This window comes from Capsicum annuum, chromosome 1 (assembly GCF_002878395.1).
Source record: "Capsicum annuum cultivar UCD-10X-F1 chromosome 1, UCD10Xv1.1, whole genome shotgun sequence".
Taxonomy (NCBI): domain Eukaryota; kingdom Viridiplantae; phylum Streptophyta; class Magnoliopsida; order Solanales; family Solanaceae; genus Capsicum; species Capsicum annuum.
The window spans coordinates 7,614,151-7,630,772 of record NC_061111.1 but is presented as its reverse complement, the minus strand read 5'-3'; the positions used below and the strand labels follow the sequence as shown (position 1 = coordinate 7,630,772).

The window sequence follows — 16,622 nt, the reverse complement described above, 5'->3', positions numbered from 1 at the left end:
GAAGTTGAGATTCCCAACTAACTTCCTATAGTAACCAGGATCTGATAAAGGAGCTCCCTCCTTTACCTTGAGTTTGACATTAGGATCCAGAGGTGAAGATAAATGACTATATTGAGTACAGTTGAATTCCTTGAGCAGGTCCGATAAAAATTTCTTCTGAGAAATAAGAGCACCATCTTTTGTGTGTATGACTTCTAACCCCAAGAAATAGTGTAACTTTCCTAGATCTTTAATCTTGAAAGTATCATTGAGGAACCTTTTTAATGCTGATATCTCATGTGCATCAGTTCCAGTGATTAAAACATCATCCATATACACAGCTACAAATACAGAGGAAGAATCTGATTTCTTGTAAAATAATGAATAGTCATACATGGAGTGATGGAATCCCCTTGAATTCAGTGCCTCAGTTAACTTTGCACACCATTGCCTACTAGCTTGCTTTAAACCATATAGAGATTTGTTTAATTTGCAAACAAGACCAGGTTTGTCTGTGTGAAGTCCTTTGGGCACTTTCATATACACTTCTTCATGGAGATCTCCATGACGAAATGTATTGTTTACGTCCAACTGAAATATATCCCATTTTCTTTTAACAGTTGTGGCAATTAAGGCTCTCACAGTTGTCATTTTCACAACTGGGGAAAAAGTTTCACTATAGTCTATCCCAGTATGTTGAGTATAACCCTTCACCACCAACCTAGCCTTGAACCTTTCTATGCTTCCATCAGCTTTATGCTTAATCTTGTATACCCATCTATATCCTATAGTTCTTTTAGTGGGTGGTAAAGGGACAAGGTCCCAAGTGTAATTAGCATAGAGTACCACAAACTCTTGTGTCATTGCTTTCTGCCAAGCTGGACAAGATGCTACCTCTTCATAAGATGTTGGTTCAGAATCAAGATGGATGTGATGCCCAAGAAGGTTACTTGTGGGATTATGGACCTCAGAGGTTATGGTAAACTTGGGATGAGTGAGTGAGCAGTATGATTGTGGTTGTGTAAGTGGATGTACAAAGTCATTAAGATATGAGGGAACTTTGTGTGTTCTAAGAGATCTTCTGGGTCCTGTAAAGGTAGATATAGTAGGTGGTAGTGGTGCAGAGTTAGCAGGTGTTTGTGATTGAGGAGGATGCATGAATACAGAGTCAATATGTGCTTGGGAGTGAAAAGGAGGTGAGGATTCCATGATGGTAGGTTCTGTGATAGAAATTTCAGGTGACACATTTTCATACCATAACCGGTTAGCACAACATCTGGCCAAGTACTGTCTACTGTGACATGGTTTTGTGGGATGGATATGGGAGAAAAACCAGCTCCCTTATCAGACTGATGAGAAAATAGAAATATAAATTCATGGAATGTCACATCTTTAGAAACCAATATTTTCTTAGTGGTCAGATTTAGAACTTTGTAACCTTTCACACCAAAAGGGTATCCTATAAATACATGAGGTGTAGATCTGGTCTCAAATTTGTCTTTGTGCGGTTTAGTTAATGTAGGATAATAGAGACATCCAAAACTTTTTAGGTGTGAGTATGATGGTTTACATTTGTGAAGGATTTCAAAAGGGCATGCCTTGTTAATGGAAGAAGATGGCAACCTGTTGATGACGTAGGTAGCTGTCAACACACATTCTCCCCAATATTGTAAAGGCAATTTGGATTGGAACAGTAAGAATCTAGCTGTTTCTAACAGGTATTTATGTTTTCTTTCTACTATCCCATTTTATTGGAGAGTGTAAGGGCAGGTTTTCTGATGAACAATGCCCTTGGATTGGAGAAACATAGATGTTTCATAATTGTTGAATTCCAACCCATTATCAGTTCTGATGATTTGCACATTGGTATGAAATTGACATTCAATCATCTTTATAAAAGATTTCAGTGTATGTAGGGCATTACTTTTGCAACTTAGTAGGTGAGTCCAAGTGGATCTACTAAAGTCATCAACTATGGTTATAAAATACTTGTAATTGTCATGGGTTGAGACGTGATAAGGGCCCCACAAGTCTACGTGAATCAATTTAAAAATGGATTTTGTGTTGGTTGTCTTTTCAGGGAAGGGAAGCCTAGTCTATTTTTCCATAGGACAGATGGTACAGGTAAAAGGTTGTTTAGGTGAGAACTGTATAGGGATAGATGATATACCCTTCATTTTTTAAAAAGGCACATGACCTAATCTGTAATGTCACAAAAAATCAATATTATTTTCATCAGAGATATGAACATGCATACTGGAAAGAGATAGTGCTGCATTGTTATTATCATAAGGGACAACATTTATCATAGTGAAGTGCTTGTATGCATGAGTGCTATTCTGTACAATAGAGGAAGTGCAATGTGAGGAAGAAGGACAAGAGCAATGCAACTTATTGATATGACTAGATAGTGAAAAAGGATGATAAGGAGCTTGTGTTTGATGCCCTGCTGCAGAAGTTCCTTTTTTGAAGCAGCTTGAACAGAGATAGTAGAGACCATCATGCAATCTACTAATCTCCAGAGGGCTCTTCTGAGAAGGGCCCTGTAGGACGCAAGATGAATCAGAGAATGAAATAATACATTTGAGTTGTTCCACTAGGGAGCTGACAGACATAAGATTGAATTAAAAAGATGGTATAAGGAAAACATTATGCAAAATTATCTTGGGTGTGATTATCACATCGCCTATTTCTGTAACTTTCACATGATAGTCATTTGGTAGTCTAACAAGTAAAGGATATGGTAAGTGTATGATATTGGAAACAAACTTTTTGTTGAAGGTCATGTGATGGGAAGCACCAAAATCTATAATCCACAAGTCACTACTTGATTTATAACATCCACAAGACAATTTTCCAAAATCTATTGAAGTAGTACAAGCAACAATACCTGCAGAATTAGCAACTCTACAATCATGTGCATTGGCAGTAAGAGTGTTGCCTAAAATGTTGGATCCAAACTGTTGAATCAGATGTATTATCTATCCATATTGCTCTTTCGTAAGAGTCATTTGCTGACCATCATTGTATTCTTCTCCACCTTCACTCTTCACAGACAATGGATCAGAATCCATTCCTAAGGCATTGGCAGCTACTCCTTTACCTTTAGGAAACTTGTATCCCTGACTTGGACCTGATCCTCTCTGAAAATTGTAGTTCCGATTGTAGTTTGGATACTTAGTGGCATTGTTGTAACTATGAAGTGATTTTGTTATTGAGGGTATCCATGGAGCTTGTAGCATTTTTCCTTAGTGTGACCCAATCTCTTGCAGTGATCATAGAATGGTCTGGTCCTTTCACCCCCATTATGATTGGTAATATTATATTTGTTCAAAAATTTCTACCAGTTGAACTTTCACCCCCAACACTCACATGCATAGAGGATGACTCACCAAAAGAATGGTTGAGAGTTCATAGTTCCCTCTGCTTTTCCTCCTGTATTAGTAGTGCAAACGCTTGCCCAATAGTGGGCAAAGGCGTCATCATAAGGATGTTACCTCGGATTGTAGTATACACTTCATTTAGCCCCATAAGGAACTGAATTAATCATCGATCTTGTTCGGCCTTGTACATGTGTTCCTTACCTCCACAGGTGCATTGGCACACACATTGATGCTTCGCCGTAATTGTGCTAATTTCTTCCCAAAGTTTCTTCCTTTTTGTGTAATAACCAGTAATATACAGTGTGCCCTGATGTAAATCACTAATTTCCTGCTGAATTTGGTATAGTTTTGCCCCATTAGTCTGGTCATAACGGTCTTCTAGCTCAGTCCAAAGTTCGTGGGAACTGGATACATACTCGACGCTATCCGCAATGTCCTTCGCAAGAGAATTGAGAATCCATGTTGTAACCATATGATCACATCTCTCCCATTGGCGCAATTTTGAAGATGTTTGTGAAACTGGTTTCTTACACTCACCATTGATAAAATCTAATTTGTTCTTAATTGACAGAGATCGTAATACACTACAACGCCATGAACGATAACCTACACCATCGAAGGGTACGGGAGCTAGAGTAGCACTAGGACTGTCAGAAGGATGGATAAAAATGGGATTTCCAGGGTCAATCGTGGTGCTTATAGAAGCAACAGTGGGATTTTCAGTTTTAGAAGCTGACGCCATTGTTATATGAGTATAGGGAGAACAAAAATTGGGCAAAAAATGGAAGATATATGCAGCACAGAATATGCAATTATAATAGGAGATTGTACCTCAAATAAATGCAAAAAAAAATGGAGTAAAATTGAGTGAATTGGAAGCTATATGGAGCTGAAAAGTAAAATCGAGTGAATTGGAAGATTGATAGAGCAGAAAAACAAAGCTAGATTCGTTAATAGTTAACCTGTCTCTGATACCATGTCAAATTTCAGATCATATGGAGCTAAGAGTATGAGAGTTGAGCAAACCAGGGAGAGAAGATGTGTAATTCCTAATTTGGGAAAATGAAAGCTCAGTTTCAACTGTTCACAATCGTTGCTTATATACAAGGAAAGAAGAAAATGTCTGTAACTACTCACACAACTAATCCACAGCTCACCACCAACAAACTCTAAACTAACTGACTCTTGACAAACTAATTTGCTGACTCAGCAATTACAATAAATACCTTGCTTTCTAAAACTAATCTCAACACAGATAACGCTCGTATCAGATGTGGATTCAGAAATTTATATTGTGCGACTTGCACAGCATGAGTATTAGATTTGCTACTCAATATATGATCATACTTAGTTGCATGGTGATATTTTCCTTCCATGTAATTTTAATTTTTAATCTCGTATTCAACAGCAATGGATTATTGTAAGATCCATTCTATGAAACAAAATGTTGTACTATAAGATTTATATAAAATACTTACAAAGTACTTATATACAAAATGTCATGGAAAATATAGACAATTCAATATTATAGTCGTCTCTGTACCACTATTTGTGTACTCCAACTACTCTCCTTGAGCCTTTTGCAATTATGTGCCCAAATTTTTAAGCAAATTTATATCCTTTCTAGTATTTTACAAAACATTGAAAAGTTATATTAGTATTATTTTTGATACTTAAACATTAAGACTAGATTATACAAACCATTGAAATGTTATATTAGTATTATTTTTTATACTAAAACACAAAAAGGTATAAAGAAAAAATTAATATAAAAATGACACGAAAGCAGAACCTTCTTTCAAAAGGTCTAAAAAGATAAGCTATCTAAGTAATATTTTGATTTTTAATTTCTTTCAATAACAGGCTCAATGTGGCATCATCATCATAGAAAAAGACCAAGATGATTGCTATATATAACATCAAAAATAGCAAGGTTTCGCGCTTTTACCAGAAACCGTTTCAGAATTTTACTGTAGTGTGTGAGTTGCACTTACTAATATTATTCGACATACGATATTGTTGCATGAATATTAGATTTGCTACTCAACAAATGATCATACAAACTCTGTTCCATGGTGATATTTTCCTTCCATGTAATTTTTATTCTCCTCTTCAACATTGATGGATTATTTGTAAGATCCATTCATGGCACAATTACAATACATAAACATGTTTTTTAACCTGACCTCAGATCACATCTATGACCTTCTATTTTGAATTTGCACAAGTAGTCACTTAAACTTGTATGAAGTCGAACAAGTAGACACATATGTTCTATGTGGTCAATTTCTGCCCTACATGACATACTATGTGTATGATGCCACATAGGACAAGTGTGTCTACTTGTTCAACTTTATATAAGTTTAAGTACCTACTTGTACTTGTGCACACCCAAAATTAAAAGTAAAAAATGTGATTTGAGATCAAGTTAAAAAACATATTTATGTATTATGCCTCCATTCATTTATAAAAAAAAATGTTGTACCGTATATTCTTATCAAATAATTCAAAGTATTTAGATACAACATGTCTTTGTAAAAGACAATTCAATATAATCCATCCTGTTACCACTATTTATGTCCTTTAGAACCTCTCTACCGCAAGCCTCCAACAACTCTCCCTAATTTGAGCCTTTTGCAATTATGTGCCCAAATGCGTTTAAGCAAATTTATTTCAAAATTTCTTTAATTTATATATCTTTTCTAGCTTGTTCTCTTTACTCCACCTAAACATTGAAAAATTATATTATTAGTAATATTTTCGATACTTAAATATTAAGACTAGATTATATGCGGAATCAAATGCAAATAATAATAATAATAATAATAATAATAATAATAATAATAATAATACAAAAATAACATAAAGCAGAATCTTCTTCTAAAAGGTCTAAAGTATAAGCTACCTAAGTAATATGGGTGATTTTTTTTCTTATAATAACACACTCGATGTGATAGCATTCATCCCCCTATATATCCGCATCATAATCGACCTCAATTCATTATTATTCATTCGACTCCTTTATGAAGATCGGTGAGCCAATTTATTAATCTAAGATGTGAACAAAATTTGAGGGAAAAAATAATTTATTCATAATATTTATATCAGTCTTTGGTCTGAATACGAATACTGAATAGTTTCGTAAATGATCTGTCAAGAAGAGGAAGATTCTAACAACATTTTTAGTTATCTTATTATATATATTTAATTAATTAATTGGGTATTTATTACTTTTGGGTATATTAGAAAGAGACGAGAAATCATTTTCGTTTACATTAATAGCTATTATCTTTTTTTTATTTATTTAAAGAATGAGTTAGGAGAGAGAAGCAAGATCAGTAAATTTGATTTCAAACCATGAACTCACACAGCTGTAGATCATTTCTTATTCTGTCCCAAAGCAATTTATAAACTGGACCGAATTGGATTAAGTGAATTGGGTTAGGATTGTTTTAAAAATTTTTATTGTTGGGATCGAAATTGGACCGGCCCGAATCCGGACTGGCATACAACCTGGCTAAATCTCACGGGCCAGTTCCAGGTTGACCCGGTCCGGCCCACTTAACACCCTTACATACATACATAAAATTTTCCAAATTTTTTAAAAATAAACGTATGAGCAAGTGATAATTTAGCAGAACTTTGGGGGACAGAAATGTGAGAGTAGCCGCACCAGCTATTTCCTAGAAATTTCGTGTAGTACAGTAAAGTGATTTCACAATACATATGGCCATTATGTGCCAAAATTTCATTATCACCAAACCCCTACATTTCTTACGTAATATAACTATCCATCCAAACACAAAAATAAACATCCCTATTATTCCAGAACATTAACCAAAAACAATCCTAGTACAAAATACTAATACCTAGTTTATGATATATATATTCATGAGATCTTCACTGTCTTCAAAAAACCGCCGTGCTGGTATCACCATGCACGGTAGTAGAGCGCCACCTAGACTCGTGGTCGCGCATATTAATCCAGCCGTTATAGATATTTCGACTGAAAATGCTGCGACCGCGAGCGGCGGCGCTCATGAGAAAGAGCATAAGTTAACTAAGCTATTGCTGAATGTGAACATTCAGAATAGTTTGGGACCTGTGCATTTGGTGATGTCGCCGGAGAACACCGTCGGAGAGTTGATAAAGGCGGCGATTGAGATATACGTGAAGGAGAAACGAAGGCCATTGTTGAGTAGTAGTGATCCATTGTGTTATCAACTTCATTATTCTCAATTTAGTTTGGAAAGTAAGTTCAACTACGTAACAATAGTATTGGTAATTTTTTTCAAGTGATGAGTTTGACTTGTACATAATGATGTGAGGATTTTTTTGGAAACAATATAAATTTAGGCAGTTTGGAATTTAATTACAGGAAATTTTGACTTTTTATATAATTATTGAAAATATCAACTTTGAGTCTATCGAGATACATAATTCACTTCCAATACATCCAACGAAGATATATTTTTTCTTTTATAAAGATATATAATTAGCTCTCGATACATTTTTTTCGATTTTGAGTCAGTTGAGATATATAATACATTCAACGGAGATACATTTTTTTCTTGTAAAGATACATAACCAGCTCTAGATACATTTTTCTCGATTTGGGATCTGCCGAGATACATTATTAATTCCCCGATACATTTGTGTCAATATGATAAGTTAAAATGTATGTTTATGTTATGTTTATGTTATTTTTCCTTTTTAAAAAATAAATAAATTCTGTCACCCTATAACAAGTGAAATTAATAATTTGTTAGAAGAGTGTAAATTATCTCCATGATAATGTAAGTAATTTTTCACACTTGTCATTGTATATGCATCACATATCTTTTACTGTAAGATTGTGAATTTTACGTTTAATTTACTTTGTGAATACTATTTGAGTAACTAGATAGTGTAAGAAATTACTTGCATTGACTCAAATAAATCCAAGAAAATGAAGGGTGTGATATAGTTATACACATGCATGCGCATCATATTGATCCTCTTGAAATTTCTCGTGAGATTATACTGAATATGTTATTATCATTATTGTATTATTGAAACCTTTGATTAGCTATATATATATATATATGTGACCCATGTTGGGAAATGAAATGAATACGCAGGTTTGAAAAGAGAGGAGAAATTGGTGAATTTGGGATGTCGAAGTTTCTTTGTATGTCCAAAAGCAAGCACTTCGTCATCATGTGCAAAGGCAACACCAACCTCTTCACTTCCATTAACAAAGCTCATGGATTTTTTTCTATAGTTTTCTTTTCTTTCATATTCAAAACTAGTTAATTTTGGTTTTGTTTTTAATCTTCTTTTTTCCATTTGAGTCCGCCCATTCAATAGTTCAGGCATAGCGAGAGCTCTGTGCACCATGCCTATTTTTTTTTGTTTTTCCAGTCGAGTGTGTCACCTTTTTTATTATTGTCGAAATCAATGTGTGCTAAAATAATGATCCTTGGGCTGTTCTGCTATGATACATTGGCTCAAATTCAATAACTTATTGGTCATGATGTGAGTTGAAAAATTCATTCTAGACTTTTAGATCACTTATCAAACAATTCTCCATATTAAGTAATTATGCCAAAAGAAATTTACAGTTTCCTAGAGTTTCAATTCCTAGCATTAAAATTTTCTAAAACCTTTCTTGGAGTTCCAATTAAGTAAAGCTAAAAGAATTCAATCGTATTAAAAAAAAAAATCTAAAATTGTGTCCTAAAACAAATTGCATAGACATTTTTCTATTTCAACAGAAAACTTCCCCTATTCATTCATTGGGGACACCATTAGTTCAAAGGAGCATGCAACATCATTCGCTAACCAACTTGGAAACATTGTTTCCCAAGAAGAATCGGGGCAACACGTAGTGGCGGAGCTTGAATTTTCACTAGGGGTTCATTAGTGAACATACAAATTAAACGAAAGGGTTCAATATCTACTATATATACATAAAAAATAATTTTAACTATGTATAGATAGCATAATTTTCCGACAAAGAGGGTTCGGATAAACCCCTACTTGAAGGATAGCTCCGCCCCTGGCAACATGGAATGGCAATGCCACCTTAGCCATCATGTTATAAGCAACAACATTAAAACTTCTAGAAATATGTTAAAATATAGCAAAATCTAAAAACATGAAAACATGTTCGAAATATCTTCAAGCCAGGGGCGGAGCTGCGTGGTGCTCAGGGGGTTCACCCGAACCCCCTTCCTCGATAAAATACACTGTATATGTATGATGCAGTTTTTTTCCTATATATATATATATATATAGATATATTAAATTGAACCCTCTTAATACAAGCAAGGAAATTGGTTCAGTGGCAAAAAGGGTTTAACTTTGCACGCGTTAGACCTCATGGTCTGGGGTTTGATACCCAGTTGCATCAAGTTTTAAATTTTTTTTTTATTTTTTTTTTGCTTCATGTGTTTTAGATTTTCAAAAAGAAAGGCTTATTTACCTTAGAGTAAATACATAATTACCCCCTGATGTTGGCCGAAATTTTAAAAAAAATACCTAAACTTTGAATTCGACCTACTACCCCACGATTTTTCTTTATTTCATTGTAAATACACCATTTTGGACCTCTGCGTGTATACACGCACCACAGACGCATGGAAGGGCTCAAATTTGATTTTTTGACCAATTAAAAGCTGCCACATATAAATAATTGATATATAATTTATATTCTTCTTTTTAAAAGGAAAAAAGTCAATATTATTTATTTATTTCTTAAAATTATTTTATAAACCCATCCATCCACCATTGTCTTTTTCCCCAACTTCTTCTTCATCACCATAACTCAACAACAACATCAATTACAACAACAATATCAATTACAGCAGCACCAACATCAATTAAAGCAACAAAAACAACATCATCATCACCATAATTTTAAAAAGGAAAGTTGATGTACTATCTCCATTTTAATGGAGCTTTAAGCTCCATTTTAATGGAGGAAACTGGACAGGGGATGGGGGAGGGAGATGTTGGACGGAGTGGGGGTGGAAGTAGGGGTGGGGTGGGGTCATAAATAAAAAAAATAGAGCTTAAAGCTCCATTAAAATGAAGATTGCGCAATAACTTTAAACTCCATTTTAATGGAGGGAACTGGAGGGGAATGGGGGAGGGAGATGTTGGATGGGGTGGGGGTGGGGGGTGAGCTGGGGTTATAAATAAAATAAAAATGGAGCTTAAAGTTTCATTAAAATGGAGATTGTATAGAAGCTTGAAGCTCCATTTTAGTGGAGGGAATTGGACGTGGGGGAGTTTGCTGGATGAGGTGGGGTGGGGGGAGAGGGGGTGGACTGGGGGTGATAAATTAAATAAAAAGAAAAAATTTATTTAAAAAAAATAAAACTTGGCAGCACCTGATTGATGCGTGTGTTCACTCTCCTTGTTGTGACTGAGATTCAGTGAAAAAATGATATAATTGCAACGAATTAAGTAAGAATCATGGTGTTATAGATCAAATTTAAAGTTCAGGTGTCTTTTTTAAAATCTCGACCAACTTCAGAGTTAATTATGTATTTACTCTTTACCTTATTTAAAAAAGCTAACGGTGTCGTTTTCCCCCATTTAGAGAAAAAGGACAAATTGAACTAAATTAAAAACTATCACTGTCATAAGGCAAGCGGTTTCAAGTTTCAACATAGTTTCACTCCCTCCTCCCTTCAAATACCCAATATTCATATATTTTATCACTTTAAAAAGAGCTTTCAAAGTGTTCTTCATCCTCATTTGCACTAAATCTTCAAGTATGTCTCTTAATCTATTCTTTAATTGTTGAAATTGCTCCTTAGTTTCTTTCTTAGTGTCAAAAATTGGGTTGCAATTTCTTTCATGTTTTAGTGCTTGAAGTTGATTTATCTTTTGTATGTTGTGTTTATTTTGATGTGTAAGCGATTGTGGAAGTATTGAGTACCCAAGTGGATTCAAAATAGTAAGAATTTGAATTGCACACTAAGTATTTGTCAAATTTCCCAAATGAAACTTTTTAAGAGTTTTTCTATGATTTCTAGGAAATTTCTGAGTGATTATGAGTTGTGGCTCATATTCTTTGGTTTATATATTATGTGTTAACACAAATTGATGAAAATAATACAAAATTGGGGTTGGAAAATTTTGGGGACGATAGGTACGCAGGTACTAAGATCATGGTCTCACTCTCAAAATATTTTTCTGATTTTCTCTCTGACAGACAAAATCACGCTCTTTCACTCCAAGCTGAGCTGAGCGAGCTCCTGCTCGCCTTTCACTTTCACCTTCTGATTATCATCTTCCGCATCTCCTTCCGACCACTATTTGGCTCCGATTTTGTCTAATCTCCAATTTGGAAAACCTTGTTTGTCTCGTTTTCCCATATTCCAAATAGTTTGAGAGGAGTTAGGGAGCGGGCGAATGAGAAAGAGAAGTAGGCATACAAATGGAAACCAGCTTCTTAATATTTCTGCCAGTATGCTTCTTGGGGATTATCCCCAATTTCTGTTGATTCAACTCTCCCCTGACACACCAACAACTCCTGAGGAGAAAGAAGAGAAGTTGTTCCCAACCTCAACTTATCTGTTTTAATTCTCGTTCCTCTCTATGACTTGATTTGAACTACTGGGCACGGTTTTCAAACTAGTATTGATGTAGTACCACTTTTCTTGGAATGAAACTAACATTTGTTCTCTCGCTCTCAGTTAACTGCTTTTGTTCTATATCTCATCTTCTGACTCGACCTGCTTTTGTGAAATATATATCTCATCTTCTGACCCGACCCGCTTATTTGTGGATATTAGTAGCATGCTTACTTATGTTGAACCTCCTTGATAAAGATCCTGCCTCCGCCACTGAAATAGTTATGCCGAAAAGAATACCGTTTCCTAGAGTTTCAATTTCTAGCATTAAAAATTCTAAAACCCTTTCTTAGAGTCCGAACTAAGTAGAGCTAACATAATTCGATCTTATAAAAAAAAAAAAATTCTAAAATTGTGTCTTAAAACAAATTGTATAGACATTTTTTTCCAACACAAATCTTCCTCTGTTCATTCATTCATTGAGGACATCATTAGTTCAAAGAAGCATGCAACATCATTGGCTAACCAACTTGGAAACATTCTTTTCCAAGAAGAATTCATGCAACATGGAAATGGCTACCTTAGCCATCATGTTATCAGCAACAACATTAAAACTTCTAGGAATACATAAAAATCTAGAAACATGAAAACATATTCGAAATATCTTCACAAGCTACATTCATGCATGTTTCAAGTGGCTATGTCAGCATAGGAAAGGGTCATGATTTATCAAATTACTAATTAAATTTAGATGGCAGTTATAACTAAATAACTAAGGAATGCACAAATAGATGTGTCAATTTCAACAGAGCCCAAAGTATTCTTCCTTTATTTTAGCACATGAAGTATTCCCGCCTTAATTTTATGTCATCTTTGTCAATTTTTGAAAGTCAAATTAATTAATTCTGAAGCAATTCTTCTTATATCAATATAATTATTAAAAAAATATATATTTTAAAATGTGAATCAAAATATATATAATTTTAATCACAAAGCAAAAATACATATAAATTAGGACAAAGGAAGTACCACGCCCAGGAACGACACGTGGTTCTGCGCTATTAAAAGGTACTAGAAGGGTTACTTGTGTATTTAACAAAGTTCAGATGCATTTGTGGTATTTGTATAAAGTTTAGGGTGATAATATGAACATTCAGGAATCCATTACTTTAACCTCCCACCCCCGCCCTCCCCTCCCCAAAAAATCTTCTCTTTGCTAATTCACAGCATCTCCGATTAATCACAGGTTAGGCTCCTTCAAATTATATCTAATTTTTTTTATTTTCCTAAAACTATTAATGATTTTGTTGTTTTATTTTTCTTTCTTGTTACTATGCTTTATTAAAGTAAAATCAGAAACTTCATTTGGTGGAAACCTGCAGATTGCTGACATATTTACCTCCAATTACAATTTTTTTTTTTTTTTGATTGAAGTATGAACTGCTGCCAGATTAGTTAAGAATTTGAATAAAATGGACCTGATATATAAAATTCATATAGTCAGTCCCAAAATGTTAACTTAATTAATTCAGTTGTAAAAGAACTTTCATATAACACTACATATGTAAGATTAAAATTATTTTTATGCATATATAGTAGTCAGTAGATGTTAAATTCCCTAGGATTTATCATGTGTTTACTTATTTATATTTTGAACTCCTTTAGTGAAAATTCTGACTCGGAGTTGGACCCTCATAGATATCACTAGAATATAAGTGAAGGTAACCTAACTATAGTGATTTTTGTTTGAAGCAGAATTGATAGATTAATTGATATTTAAAATGCTGGCCTTCCTGCTTCTCTATCGCACATAACATAACATACTCAGTGTATTCCTACAAAGTGGGTCTGGGGAGGGTAAAGTGTATGCAGTCTATCCCACTACCTCAGATAGATGAAGTAACGAGGTTGTTTCCGGTAGATTCCGGGCTCAGGATAGATAACAGTATAACAAATAAAAAACATAAAAATAAACAACAAAATGGGATAACACACCACTATATAATAAAAGAAACAAGACACCGACAGAGTAATACTATAAATTATCGATTCGAGATCACAAACATCACCAGAACACTATGAACAAAGAAACCTTGAGATTGAGTTGTGTATTCGTACTTATATCTGAGATTGAGTGATCTAATCAAATAGAGTATTCTTAAATGTAGCTAAGCTCCGAGTTGACATGATTTTGTTTTGTTTCAGTGGGGATTCTCTTATTTCAGAACTTTTGGGAATATGCAGATGTCAAATTCTGCTTGAAGGGATCAACTTTGCGATAAAATTTTTGAAGTATAACTGGTTATAGTCAGTGTGATCAAACACGAAAAGTGCAAAAAAGCTCTAAGGTTTCTTGGTGCTTTAAACACAAAACACAAATAAGGCGCGAGTCTTAATGCAAGAAGGCACAAATGGAGAGAAATACAAATACGGATGTATAGTTCAAGACTAATAATTGTAAGCATGGATAACAAAGATATGGGTAAGGAAATTGGAAAAAAAATTATGATAAGAGTGAATATCAATTGTTTAGTGTGGTATCGTCAGGTTTATGTTCGTTGGGAGGTAAAAGTATGCCTTAGAGCCTTGACAACAGCGAAACGCTCAACATGGTTTGTGCGTCTTCACGGCTTAACTATGCCATTGACAACTCTAGTTTTAGCAATGCACGTAGAAATGATACATCTGCAATGTCTTCTTGAATTGCTTGAAATTGGATTATCTTTGAGAGAGTGGAAGTGCGAGCTGAGATGTACAAAATTTCAGGACTATCGCGAGCTGAGATGGACAAAATTTCAGGACTATCTATGAAGTCTTACCATTTTAAGTCTGAATCTCAAGTTGAAGGGGCTTGTCTATTCGCTATATGTCAATTTCATGCATAAAGAGGAAGATTTATAACTCATGATCTCTGTACCACTGTGTGGGTCTTTGTTCACTCTTCTTACTTTCCCTACTTCTAGTCTAGAAATAAATAAGAAATGTTGAACATAAACGATCCATAAAGTTAGAACGTTCACTTAATCGTGTTAACAGCCTAATTGGTTTCTTATTTTAGGTTCAAAGATCCCTTCATCACTCTCTTTCTTCAAGTTAGAACATTGTATTAGTCAAAAGAGATTTTTATAAGTCAATTGTTGAGATGAAAGGTTGACCTTTGTGGTATGACCCTTTCCCGGATCCCGCTATGGGAGCTTAGCGCACCGGGCTGTCCTTTTTAACTGTTTGCTGAAAAGCATTATGGACTGGAACGGAAAGGAAAATTTACTTTCAGTAGTTAGTACAGCTGTATTCATACTTATTACGTCTTTGCTTATAGATGGCCAGACAATTTTTAGGCTAATTTTTATCGTTTATTCTGCAGCTCAAGCTTGGAGAGTTTTGATACGTGATGGTGAATGCAGTCAAAGGATTGTATGTATCATGGTAAAGTGCTATCTGGTCTGCTGTTTTGTTATTTCCTGTACTTCTGTTTCTTTTCTAGACTGTTACGGATGATTCTTCCTTGCACCGAGGGTCTATCGCAAAAGCCTCTCTACCTTTGAGGTGGGGCTAAGGTCTTTCTAGTATCCTCCCCAGATCCCACTTTGTGGGATTATACTAGGTATGTTTGTTGTTGTAGTATTTCTTGGTCCGAATAAAGGGTCAAAATTTCCCAGCCAAGTATGTTTGATGATCTTTCTTTCAAATAGTTCTGCTTCTTTGATGCTGAGGTTTGCTTTCTTCTTTTGCAGTGATATACCTATGGCTCAGTTCATTATCAATATGAATGCTTCATTACCACAATCACAAAAGTTCATCATACATGTTTTGGACAATACACATCTGTTTGTTCGATCTGATATGGCTGGAATGATTCGTAGTGCTATTGCAGAATTCAGAGATGCAAACACATATGAGAAGCCTGCATAGTGCTGTTTGATGGAATTGAGCCATCCTGTGTGTGCGTGCGTGCGCTCACCAGACGCCTTGTTACCATGTACAATATTTCCTAGTAAAAATTTACCATTTTCTAAAAGGAACATAATATGCCTCCTACTGTTCTTTTTGAAATAATTTCACACATTTGACAGAGGAAGTTTGTAATGACCCAAAGTTGTTATGTTCGCATGTGGCAATTGAATAATGAAAAGGGAAATTAGGAATTAGTTTAAATAAACGGTGGAGATCGTAAGGAATCAACGGTGCGGATTAATACATCAAATAGTCCAGCTCATCACTAACTCGGCTAAGTCAGCAAAATCTATAAATAGCCTAACCGAAATTGGGAAAAACAGTTATTGAATTGCCAGTACTCTTTTCCTAAATTCTGCTTTCTATATTCTTTATCTTCTTCTCTTCTTCTTCGTCTTTTCTATCTAACCTAGTCTTTCCTATCTCTTCTTCGTCTTGAGTAGTTATCTGTTAGTTGTATACTTGTAACCGTTGACTCTTCTATAAACAAAATTCCTTTTCATTACTGTGATTCGCAATTCGTAGTCATCGTGTTTAGGCCATTGCAAGTGGTATCAGAGCAACGAACCTATCTCGACTGTGGGTAGTAATTCGAAGAAGATGTTTGTAGAATCATCAACCTTGGTTGAATTGGTTGAATGAAACAATGCAAACACAATGACCCATATGGATGGAATGTCAGGTATAGTTGTGAATGTTCAACAATTGCAGAGGTGGTGTGAGGATTGCAAATGTAGCA

At 34.8% G+C, this 16,622-nt stretch overlaps 3 protein-coding genes across 5 annotated transcripts; 2 read left to right on the top strand and 1 right to left on the bottom strand.

Annotated features, from left to right (window-relative positions):
* Positions 1–3,525: 3,525 nt before the first annotated feature.
* LOC107860037 lies at positions 3,526–4,104 on the bottom strand. The gene has a single exon (XM_016705270.2). The coding sequence runs from the start codon at positions 4,102–4,104 to the stop codon at positions 3,526–3,528; it is 579 nt and encodes a 192-aa protein (XP_016560756.2).
* Positions 4,105–7,120: 3,016 nt separating this feature from the next.
* On the top strand, positions 7,121–8,875 carry LOC107852478. Its single transcript, XM_016697506.2, has 2 exons — positions 7,121–7,614; positions 8,483–8,875. The coding sequence occupies exons 1-2, from the start codon at positions 7,239–7,241 to the stop codon at positions 8,623–8,625; spliced, it is 519 nt and encodes a 172-aa protein (XP_016552992.1). The 5' UTR covers positions 7,121–7,238; the 3' UTR covers positions 8,626–8,875.
* Positions 8,876–10,976: 2,101 nt separating this feature from the next.
* Positions 10,977–16,088, top strand: LOC107866623 (general transcription and DNA repair factor IIH subunit TFB5). 3 transcript variants are annotated; one of them, XM_016712659.2, is made up of 3 exons: positions 10,977–11,125; positions 15,294–15,355; positions 15,664–16,088. In XM_016712659.2, the coding sequence occupies exons 2-3, from the start codon at positions 15,321–15,323 to the stop codon at positions 15,839–15,841; spliced, it is 213 nt and encodes a 70-aa protein (XP_016568145.1). In that variant the 5' UTR covers positions 10,977–11,125; positions 15,294–15,320; the 3' UTR covers positions 15,842–16,088. The 3 variants fall into 3 exon arrangements, with proteins under 3 accessions (XP_016568145.1, XP_016568148.1, XP_047271315.1); XM_016712662.2 differs by lacking the exon at positions 10,977–11,125 and adding an exon at positions 13,095–13,175; XM_047415359.1 differs by lacking the exon at positions 10,977–11,125 and adding an exon at positions 14,161–14,411.
* Positions 16,089–16,622: the final 534 nt, after the last annotated feature.

Coding starts and splice junctions, on each gene's coding strand:
- LOC107860037 (XM_016705270.2), bottom strand. CDS start 4,104: ATGGCGTCAGCTTCTAAAACTGAAAATCCCACTGTTGCTTCTATAAGC.
- LOC107852478 (XM_016697506.2), top strand. CDS start 7,239: ATGATATATATATTCATGAGATCTTCACTGTCTTCAAAAAACCGCCGT. Junction 7,615..8,482: donor TTCTCAATTTAGTTTGGAAA/GTAAGTTCAACT, acceptor ATGAATACGCAG/GTTTGAAAAGAGAGGAGAAA.
- LOC107866623 (XM_016712659.2), top strand. CDS start 15,321: ATGGTGAATGCAGTCAAAGGATTGTATGTATCATG. Junction 15,356..15,663: donor AAAGGATTGTATGTATCATG/GTAAAGTGCTAT, acceptor CTTCTTTTGCAG/TGATATACCTATGGCTCAGT.